This window comes from Colias croceus, chromosome 2, assembly GCF_905220415.1.
Source record: "Colias croceus chromosome 2, ilColCroc2.1".
NCBI lineage: Eukaryota > Metazoa > Arthropoda > Insecta > Lepidoptera > Pieridae > Colias > Colias croceus.
In genome coordinates this window covers 5,347,790-5,359,968 of record NC_059538.1, presented here as the reverse complement: position 1 = coordinate 5,359,968, position 12,179 = coordinate 5,347,790, and the positions used below count along the sequence as shown (strand labels likewise).

The 12,179-nt window shown below is 34.2% G+C and overlaps 1 protein-coding gene across 6 annotated transcripts in view; it reads right to left on the bottom strand.

Annotated features, from left to right (window-relative positions):
- The window catches only part of LOC123703402 (protein sickie), a 136,217-nt gene that overhangs the window by 88,589 nt on the left and 35,449 nt on the right, over positions 1 to 12,179 (bottom strand). For 2 of the 6 annotated variants that reach the window (XM_045651395.1, XM_045651405.1), the window contains exon 1: positions 9,042 to 9,140. The exons of the other annotated variants lie outside the window; for them this stretch is intronic. In XM_045651395.1, the coding sequence (XP_045507351.1) occupies positions 9,042 to 9,125 (84 nt within the window). In that variant the 5' untranslated portion in view covers positions 9,126 to 9,140. Of the gene's footprint in view, positions 1 to 9,041; positions 9,141 to 12,179 lie in introns of those variants that run through there. 6 annotated transcript variants of the gene reach the window in all.

The window sequence follows — 12,179 nt, the reverse complement described above, 5'->3', positions numbered from 1 at the left end:
ATCTAGTCCTATCTCTATCTGTATTATGTTCATATTTATAGTAAATAGTTCAACAAACTGTTTTGTTTGAACTTGAGCTGGACAATGTTAACATTGTTCGCCTTTGTTGTAAAGAAGATATCATGACTAAGCTATGAGGGCACTAAAATTTTAGTACTTCGGGTCTGACGCACACAGAAGTTGAGATAAGTTTTTGATAGCCGTTTGATCGACAATGTGTATATTAAGTTTACGACATGCATTTATGTCTTCGTCTTTTTAAATGCATCACTTTCTCAGATTATTGTTTTTGTTGCATATCTATTTCTATTAAAGATGAAGTAGAGAGAGAGCTTATTAAATGACTAATAAACAGTACCTAGTTAAAGTCTTATTTCATTGTTAATTTGCCAAACTACACACAAATCAATCGCATGTTTCTGGGATATATAGGGTGTATAAATGAGAAGTGAAAATGATTTGTATTATAAGTCTGAGGTCACACATAAGTTAATATGTAAGTGCGGCGTAGTAAAGTGAGTTCTTAAAAGGATTAAGTCATATTTGCGTCAATTTGCGAGAGAATGAGGGCAAGTGGTGGAGACGCGACACTTTGACGCCGGCCAGGTCGCAGGACTGTGGAGTATTTCACTCATCTCTTTACTAATGCAGTTTAGAGTCCTAATTACTCCTAGTTCAATTAAAATATAAATTCCGTAAGGTTTATTACGCTTATTACAACATTTACGAACTTGCAACGTTATATTATAGGCATTATTACCACAATATAGGTAGGTACTACTAGAATACTGTGTTATTACCAAGCAAATTTACGAGCATCTATAGATTGAAACTATTTTGATTAAATAACCTTCAATATTGAAACCTGACTATTTTACAATAAACGTTACTCTAATAATTTTAGAAATAATTAAATGAGTTCACGTTTCTTAAAACTTGTTTCCGTTATAGAATCCATTCAAATCAATCAAGTTTTAAATGTAGTAAATTATCTCCCATAATTTTATTTAGTTTATTTCAATTTTTATTTTCAGCTAAGTAATGAATCCGGTTTAAAAATTGAATGTTAGTGGTATATTAAAAAAAATAACGGTCAGACAATTCAATTTTAATAGGTAAAAAAATTTGACACAACTACGTATTTATAATACAAACTTAAGTGAACAAAACCTAGAGACATACAAAAAACAATATTTTAATATTATATTCTTGATGTTATATGCAAATGTACCGTATTGCACTCGTCATTACTCATGTAAAACGTCGTAAATGTTCTAATTTTACAAACATTTAACTTGAAATACATATTTTTTATAAATATTATGATAGGATCCATAGAACAACGCGTCAACCGCTCATATTTATTGGAAGGCGAGTGCTAATGTCCGTAGTCTCATATCGCGTTATTGCGAAAGGCTTTCACACAGCTGTGGCTTAGTAATATATAGGGGCAAAGAATCCTTTATTTCAAGTATAATGGTAAACTAGGAAGATATGGCTGGAAAGTTTGTTAAAAATGGCTATAAAAATCGAAATAGAAAATATATAGAGCTTGATTTATTTGTAAAAATTTTAAATACCAAATATGTCCCTGCTAAAGTTACGAGATCATCAAATAACATGTTACAATAAGTTGTAAAACTAAAATAAAAACAGATCATAAACAAGCAACCAAATAAAGATTGACGACTTATTTATGTACATAAATAATTGTAGGCGACTTTATAATTTATGTTTGAAATTGCTGCAGGTAATTAAAAACTGTTTAACGTCTGCCTCAACACTAGCTAAGTTTTTAATTCTCTAATTTCTAAATCTTTAAACAGAAGAAAACACTGAAGATAATCGTCCACCACCTATTTACCTTAAGTCTCCCAGTCCCACCTATTTACCTCCTACAATTTGCAAGGAAAAGCAATTGGAAATCCAAACGAGCTGTAATATTTGCACAGGCAATCTATGATATATAAAAAGGCTAGATACGTTACCCGCTCTCTATTTTGGCAAGAAAAAACTCAGCTAAGTGCCCGAGTTTCACTTAGTCACGCACCATTCAGCGTCGTAGCTGGACGTTCTTTTTATATTTTAATCGGCAGTTGTTATTACGAAGTACATGAGTGAGACATGTATTATGTCTCGTGCGTGAGAGTGAAAGTGATAATGCGTTAGTAAGTAGGTATGTATTAATTACGCTGTTTTTAGTGCAATGATGTTGGCGTATGCCGCGTCTACTAGTATAATAGGTCATTGCAGGCAATGTAATTTTCGTCAACAATATACCTAATATACGTTAATTCCTCGCTGAAGCGGGTAACGGGTTCCGACCAAAATAAACAAATCAACTTGAGCTCTCATTGTGCCTCGTATTCCCCAGGCAGGCGCGACTGTACGGAAGTTACTCCAATTGTTTACATTTACCTTCCACTGAATTAAATTTTTAAGCCTACATTGTTGTAAAAACAATGTCTTGTTTCTTTGACGTAATTAAAATAAAACAATATTATAATATGTATCTGGCCGAATCAGATTCTGCACCAATAACATTTTAAAACCACATATTGTACAAGAACGAGTTTAATATTATTTTTAATATCTCGGAACTTCAATTTGTATCATACTTAATTGCATTATGATACCTACTATACTAATTAAAATACTCAAAGTTGATGACCTATAATAATAATACCTACCTATATACTTTGCTAATCAAAGCATACCTACTCATAATTTTAGACGCTACCAACAAATCAAAGCAAGAAGTAGCCTTCAATTTATAATAATTGGAATGGACAGCGAAATTAAAATCTAATTTATATAATAAAACAATTGGGTCAGTCTAGATTACAAGGAGAGCTCAGGGAATGAAGTCATTTGTATGTCTTTGACCCCTGTTTAGACCAGATTTCAACTTGAACAATACACGTGCTTGCTAGTAGCGTATATGAAATATTGTTATTCTATGCATATTATAAATTATTAATAAAAAATATGTAGGTATACGATCGTATTTCTTGTTTGAGTTGTTTCCAATTAGAAAAACCATCAGCAAAAATTATATTGTATGCTAATATTATGATTATGAATAAATTAAACGTGAATTTTGTTTACTCTGCAAGTAATGATTTAAGAATATTAACTTTATGTATTTACAGTGTCATAATTTCTACTCATTACCATCCCTCACATATAGAGAAAATAGATTATATCGTAATTTAGTTCACAGATACACGAATCTATTTTGAAACCGTATTGTGTTACACCATTCATCGTAAACGGCTGCTCGTAAATTGTATGCCATTTACTTAAAGTCGAGACGGTTAGGGACAAAGATCATCTGGCTAACTGATCTAACGCCTTCACAAAGATTCATCCTCATTATCACCAAGTAGGAGCAATTTTACCATTCATTGAGCTAACTTTTTGCTATTTCATTTGTAGTAAGTGAAATGAAAAATAATGTACAATAGGCATATGTTTTTGCGTATTTCGAAACAGGTAAATAATCACAGGGAAAACGCACGTGCCCGAAACACAGCCAGGAAGCAAAATGAGGTCGCACTGCTTTTAATATCGCAGAACGAATGGTCGGTTTGACTCAATACTATGAACTGTATTAGCGTTCAATAGCAATGTGAACTATTGTACTATTTTAAAACAAATGTAGACTATTGACTGTCTGCATCAACAATGATAAGCCATGTCTACATTATTTTAATCAAGAAACGAGTGGCATTTCAAAATAATGTCTCCTGAATTTAAAAATAATCTATTTAAAAAACTCAATCTCTATATTGCTTAACCGGCTGTAAATCTCAGGTTTAAACGGATAACTATATTTCTTGAAACACATCAAATATACAACCTGACCTCATTTAGGGGCAATTAAAAAATTATATCTCTGTTTCTCTGTAAAGACAAACGTAAACACGACGCACCTACTTGTACAACTTGAAATAATTTTGGCTAACGTCCAACGTAGTATCACTGTGCTGTGTACAATTTAATTTACTATTTATAATTAATGGGTGATAGTTTGTACGGTAAACCACCTTTCGCTTAATGATAATACGCTGGCTGTAATAAGTGTTCAACAAGGCTAATTTGAACAAAATTTTCCTCTTCCATATAGGTAACACAAAATATGATATGCCAATGATTCATCTTCTTTATTAAAAAGTCTGTTAAAATTTAACACAAACAAAGGCATACAGTTAATTTGATTAATGTTGGTTCAGAAAGAAACTCAAATTTTTAGCAAAACCCTCATCCCCAGCGTCATATTCTGTAGAGGTTTTATTTATATATTTACTGTATATTTTCCATAAATTATCTATATACTAACTCGAAGGGAGGGTGGGGACTGGGGTGTTAGAATATATATAATAATAATAATAATAACCCCCCGTCGTATCCCTACGTTGTCGTCGTGGTGGGGCTTGCGCGCTTCAATGAACGTTAAAGCTAAGCCGGTAGAGTTACTCATGCCGGACAGGTTTAGGGTGAGAGGCCAGACTAAGATGGATACAACCAATGCTCCTGGTCCAGTCACAGGCCAAGAACATTTTTCTTTCATAATATCTTCCTTTTCTTCCCCAGTATAGCTCAATATTTAAAACTGTTTAAATATAATATAATGTAATATAATATTATGTCATTCTCTAGCCTATCTTAATATCTATAATCTGATATCGCATCTATTTATTATCATTCTTTGTTCATCATTATTCTTTCGTCATTTATATTTTATACCATATAATATATATATTATATAAGTTATATTGTGTAAATGTTAAAAAAAAAAACTATCTGTAATATGCGATGCGCCTAAGAAGTAGAATATTACCCCAGGCGGGTACCAAAGTTAAAAACGATGGAGAATCCCGCCCCGGGCCTACGAGCCCGGGCTGCCCCTCGTACTCTGGGGGGGGCAACGTATCGCTAATTGCCCAGTCTCATACTGTTGCAACACAGTCAATACATGATGAATCATCATCATGTTATTCACCACCGTCATCAGTGATATCATCTGTCAACTCATCACCACAATCCATTTCATCAACCCAACAATTTAGATCACCCCATTTATCATCTACGTCATCATCACAATCCATCGGGGATGTTGCGCAGGAGGCTATTTCAGCTAAAGTTACTGCGCCCGCCCTAGATGGACGGCGCACACGTAAAACGTGGTCTAGGGAAATGAATATTTTCATCATGCGCCATTATTTCATCCTCACAGACCTTGAAATAAACACAAAATCATACCTCACACCATTACATGCACGTTTTATATTAGAATTTCCTGACATGGCTGAGGTAGGAAAACAAAGAATAGGGGACCAACGCCGTGCCATTGTCCAGCGTGGTTTCCTTAAAAACCAAGATATCCATGATATTAAAGAGGAAGTTAGAGCTTTATTGCAAAATACAACAGCATCAGAACAGAATAATATTACAGACTACACCCAATCACGTAGAATCAGATGGACGGATAAACTAAATGAAGAAATTATGAGAAGTTATTACCGTTTAACAAAACTCGAAACCGATCTAACTACATATAGGCCACTACTGCATCAAGATGTAATCTCTAAGTGCCCTTCAATCGCACACCTTTCAGTGCAAAGAATAGCAGACCAACGCAGATCCATCGTCCATAACAAGCTTTTATCTACTGATAAATTAAACACAATAAGAGAAGAAATCAAAAATGAACTGAGCACTACGATATTACAACTTTCAGACGAAAATACTACAATCGATGCAACGCAAGCAAGTTATAACTATCAGACCCCTCAAGTGACACAAACATTCACTAGTGAACAAATCCCTGCTACTACACAAACTACCCAAGATTCACTAAAGCTTACTTCAGAATTAACTAAACAATTAGAAGAACTATTTACAGATATTTATACTAGATTTAAAGACTCAGATCCTACAAAGCGGCCATATATTCCTAAACTAAAACCTTCAAAGAAATTATCATCTACTGTAAACTACATCAACAATGAAATACTTCCAAAACTACTGAAATCTGACGTAGACTTTAACACAATACAGACATTAATATACAGTGCTGCCTTCACCTCGGCTAAGTTTATTGGTGCTAGAATTATAGAAGATGAAGTAACATGTAGTAAACAACAGAGAATCCCATGGTGGCAAAGAAGACTAGAAGGCAGAATTAAAGATCTGAGAGCAAACATAGGTAGACTTAACGAATATGTTAAAGGCGTTCGGTCTCCAAACTTAGACAAACATATAACTAGGATTAAACAAACATACAAAATACATTCCCAACATGAATCCGAAAACACCGATATTACACACTTTCTAGACACCCTGAAACAAAAACTTATTACCCTAGCAAATCGATTAAGAAGATATAAGGAGACAACAATTAGAAAAACTCAAAATAAACAATTCTGTAATAATGAAAAACTATTTTATAGAAAACTTTCACAACCCAATAATTCCCACGACAGTAACTGTATTCCGCCAACATCTGAATCACTACAAACATATTGGTCAAATATTTGGTCTCAACCTATTGAACACCGACATAACCAGTGGATTGACGAAGATAAAGAAATATTGAATCATGTCCCAGATATGGAATTTGAACAAATTCAGATAGATCTTTTAAAAAGTGTCATAGAGCGTTCCCACAACTGGAAAGCCACAGGTACAGATAATATACACAATTTCTGGTACAAAAAACTTACACGTACGCATGAACTGTTACTTAAACATATCAACACATTCATTCAATCACCCAATTTACTGCCATATTACATCACACAAGGTTTAACATATATGCTACCAAAAGATCTATCAGATTCTGAAAACCCCTCCAAATATCGCCCCATCACTTGCTTACAGAATATATATAAAATAATTACTGCATGCTTAAGTGAGTCTATCTATAAACACATACATGAGCACAACATTATGGCAGAAGAACAGAAAGGATGTCGCAAAAACAGCCAGGGCTGTAAAGAGCAATTAACCATCGATTCAGTAGCATCAATACAAGCACTCAGACAAAAACGTAGCATCTATACCATGTACATCGACTATAAAAAAGCTTTCGATTCCGTACCACACTCATGGCTGATATACATTTTGAAACATTACAAAATCAATCACACTATTATTCACTTTTTAGAAAATATTATGCGTAATTGGAACACTAAACTAAAAGTACACAATTCTCAAAAAACTACCGAAACTGATGTCATCTCAATTAAAAGAGGTATTTTCCAGGGAGACTCATTGAGTCCCTTATGGTTCTGCCTAGCTCTTAACCCACTCTCACATATGCTAAATAGACAACGTATAGGATTCGAAATTAAACACAACACCCAACATACAACTCTTTCTCACCTCATGTATATGGATGATATAAAACTCTTTGCAGGCACATCAGATGATATCCATACACTTGCCACCATCACACAGAACTTCTCAAATGATATTTGCATGGAATTTGGTATAAACAAATGCAAAATTCAATCTATCAACAAAGGTGTCGTAGAACAGGCTCCTTATGAACTACCAAGTCACGAAATAATAGATACAGTAGACCCTGTGGAAGGATATAAATATTTAGGTTATACTCAGTCACAAGAAATCCACCATAAAGAAATCAAAAAGCTACTTCAACAAAGTTTTAAGAACAGACTTCATAAGATACTTCATACCCAACTCAACGCAAGGAATACAATTAAGGCTATTAACACGTTTGCCATACCCATATTAACGTACACTTTTGGAATCATTCGATGGAACCAAACCGAACTTGCAACACTTCAAAGAATTATCAACACCACAATGACTAAGCACAGGAAGCACCACCCTAGATCATGTATACAAAGATTAACCTTACCTAAATGTGAAGGAGGAAGAGGTCTCATCGACATCAAGAATCTTCATAATAAACAGCTCATACTACTCCGAACTTTCTTTCACAAGCGCTCTAATCAATCACCTTTACACAACGCCATTTGCCAAGCCGACTCATTCACACCACTCACACTTGCAGACCATACTAAACAAATTAATATAACCTCCAAACAGCAGAAAATAGACGTTTGGACGACAAAATCCCTTCACGGCCGGCATCGTCTTGATCTAACCAACCCCGTCGTTGATAAAATTGCATCAAACGCATGGTTGAAACGAGGTGAACTGTTTCCCGAAACAGAAGGATTTATGCTGGCTATCCAAGACCAGGTAATTGACACAAAAAATTATAGAAAATACATCATACGTGATAGTACTAGTAGCGATCACTGCCGACACTGTCATAAACAACCTGAAACAATCCAGCACATAACAGGTGCATGCTCATCCATCACACAAACTGACTATAAACACAGACACGACCAGGTAGCAGCTATAGTACACCAGACACTTGCATACAAACACAAACTCATTACAGAAAAAACACCATATTATAAATACACCCCACAAATCATTTTAGACTCACCGGACTTCAAGATGTATTGGGACAGAACAATACTGACCGATAAAACTGTACACCATAATCGACCAGACATAACACTTCACGATAAGAAAAATAAAACTATATATTTAATAGACATAGCAATCCCGAACACACATAATCTTAGTTCCACCCACACAAATAAACTATCAAAATATACAGATTTATCAATAGAACTCAAAACCCAGTGGCAGGTACACACCGTTAAAACTATCCCTATTATTATTTCTAGTACAGGCGTCATCCCCAAAACTCTACACACCAGTCTGAAAACTCTTAACTTACACCCTCTCACATACGCTCTGCTACAGAAAGCAGTCATACTAAATACCTGCAGGATTGTAAGGAAATTCCTATCTATAGACTGAATATTATATAACATATATATACGTATGTACTTTTATATACCCCCTAAAGTTGCTTTGGCCAAAAGCCCGCTACTTTAGCGTATTTCCCCAGAAATGGGCGAGGTTTTACCACCAAAAATAAAAAAAAATAATAATAATATTTCAATAGAATTGTAAAAAAATACCTGTACAATAGACCGCGTCTGCCGCGTGACATCATCAGTGGAGCCTTGAATTGATCTGGGAGCTCGGATACACGTCGGTATCATTTTTTCACTACAATAACTACATCTCAAAATCACTCTGCTAATAAATTACTTGTTCATATACTGCGAAATATTTTTCAATTATATTCTGAGCAACATTAAATTATCAAACATGTAATTTTAGTCATAACTCATCCTGTTTAAACTATCTATTCCGAATAATCGGCCTCAGTTTTCCTTACGAATGGAACATGTTTCTAGAGACCATTTTCATTTGAGCCGCAGGAATTTACTCATAATATGATCAACAAGTTTCAGCAATGTATTCTGAGTGTGCGTCATGGTCCATGAATGAATGGATAAGTCTGTAGTGAGATAAACTTTTCTGGGAATATTTACTCTAGTGGATGGCGCCTACACCCACGTCGTGCGAGACTGCGTCACATCATGATATGGAATAACCACAGCATAAAGTGGAGGTAATCTCCTTTGTCGGGCACGACTCTGGAGACGTATGAGCTTTAATAAGTTACTTAGGAGACTACAAACCCTTATTAAAATCCTTAATAAACGTTAACCGTGTTTCAAACAAAGCATCAGTCTATCTAGCGCTGTAGTTATTATTTAATCTGCATAATTACAGAGAAGTGTAGGCGCCATAGGATCTATTGAAATGAAAGTACGAACAAGTTAGAACAATGACTAAGTACCGTTTAGTGGGCGGAATGTATATCTCATATTTATTTGTTGATTTAATTACACCACGAGTTTAAAGATAAACGCCTACACGGAATAATAAAATATTCAAGAATAAGAGCTGAGTTGTAAAAGTTCCAATGTTAATAAAACGTTTAATTGTAGTAAAATTATGTTTGGTGATTTTATTGAGGGCAACATTTTTGTTAAAATTGTAAAAACGGAATATTTATAGCTTCAGTTTATAAATTAATTTTCTTTACAATATTCTCTCCCACGATTGAACTGTACGTGATGATAACCCTTTAGTAATTATGGGTTTCTGTAGCGCGTGGGCTACACATTGAGTGCAACACCTAGCTATTATTTATAGTCGTGCCTTGTTTACGCAATTTACTACTACAATGCCTAATTATACTTAACAATCAGGCGTTTTGTTTTTTAAAAGGGGTGAGTGAGTTTCGCCTTATTTTCTACAATTACTGGAACTAACTGAATGCGGACTGGATTTTATTAAATCTTATATATTTTCTTGAAATAAAAAAGCGTTTTTAACCACACATATTGTGTTTTTTAAACAGGAACATATTAGTGAACCATAAGCTCAAATAACTAAAACGACTACACCAAATAGATGATGTGGAATAGGACGTAAACCGTCTCTAGCACCTCTTTGAACTGAATCGTTTAGACGTCTTAAACCTCTCAACATTGGCAAAGAGACAAGATCTGTGTATGATGAAAGACTACTCACGCGTTAATTTTCAGTTTCTTTGTAACTTTATTATAATATAATAGAAATTAGACACGAGTACAGTAAATAGTTTCATACACAACAACATAAAAAGAACTGTAGAGATTTGATAGTTTACAAAGAACAATCAAGGTGCGTCTCTATGGCTTCTTATTGTTCTATAACAATTTCAAACAATGTGAAATATTTCCTGCGACTTTAAAAAGGAGGCCACGGCATCGGGCATTTAAAGCTAACCTATATTGGCAACTGTGGCGTAATAAGTCGTAAAGCTCATTAAAAGTGTGCTATAGCCGTCCGCATCCGATCCGGCGTGTTTGTTTACGCCTGTCAAATGTTCGACACAGAGTATTTATAAGCGCGGAAGGTGCGCCGGGCGGAGCAACGAACTTGTGACATAATCGTAAAACTACCATTTTCCCAACAATAAAACAAAGCACGAAAACGTGATTATTAGATGCGTATAAGGAGTTGTGACATTTTTATTGTACTTGTGTCACGACCTTAAACTTGCCACCGTTTTCTTTGGATCTCACTTTGATTGTGTAGGAAAAAAATAATAACTGAATTAAATCGCTATAAAGCGATAAAACCGTTGTTTGTGCCAATGTAGCTTACGTTAAGGAGACTTGTTTCAATTTGTAATTATTTATCTAGAGCTATGCTCTATAAAGAGTTATTGTTATAAGTGGTGTAAAATATTAGCCAACCCCGAACATAATTGAAAAATAACAATTTCGTATGTTTTGTTTTCAAATTAACAGTTTACTTTGAAATGGAGCTTTTATGTAAGTTTACATGACCTAATGCTCCACACAATACACTACGTCATAAAATGTCGAATATTATTGAAAACTGTTTTTATAAGCATGTAAAAGCACATAATTTATATTTAGTACTATAATTAAGTTAATGCATAACGTCGTGAAATATGTCTTTTAAAATAACAAAAAATCTCTGATTATTTGTTCAAAACTTGACACTGGCAGAAACCATCTAAGTGGTAACAGGAGTTGCAACTCAAGAAGACGAAGAAGAGAACGATTAAGAATATATTATAATACATTTCCGAATCGAAGAATATTTACAAAAGCCACTAATCGTCAATGCAATCATCTTTGGCGGAGTATTTAAACATTTCCGTTGAATTTATAAATAGTACCGAAGTAGGTAACTGTATGGACGGACGCCGCGGCACATTTGTCAACATCGTCTTGCTTTGATTCTGTTTCCAGTAGACAATGTCTGTTCCCTTCACGATTTTGCAATACAAATCTTTAATCATATGGAGGTACACTTTCCTGAGGTAAAAATTGCTGACTTTTACCAATGCATTTAGCGTTTAGTTTAGTAACGATTATTAGCTATTCCAAGCCAATTTATTTTCCAAAATTTGGCTAGAATTGGATAAATATCACTGTTTGATCAATTTCTGAATGTGTACCTACATCATAGATGTATAACGTCAATTGTTTTATGATGTGAGTAATATTTATTATTTTAATTTAGAAAATAAATAAAACTAAGAATATACTTCTCATGTTCAAATGTTTTTTTTTTTTTATACGCTCCGAGACTTGCAAATTATAATTGATAGGAATGAAATCTGCACCCGCGAATCCGTCCAAGTTTATTTTTTAATTAAAAGTATAATTAGACACGTGTTC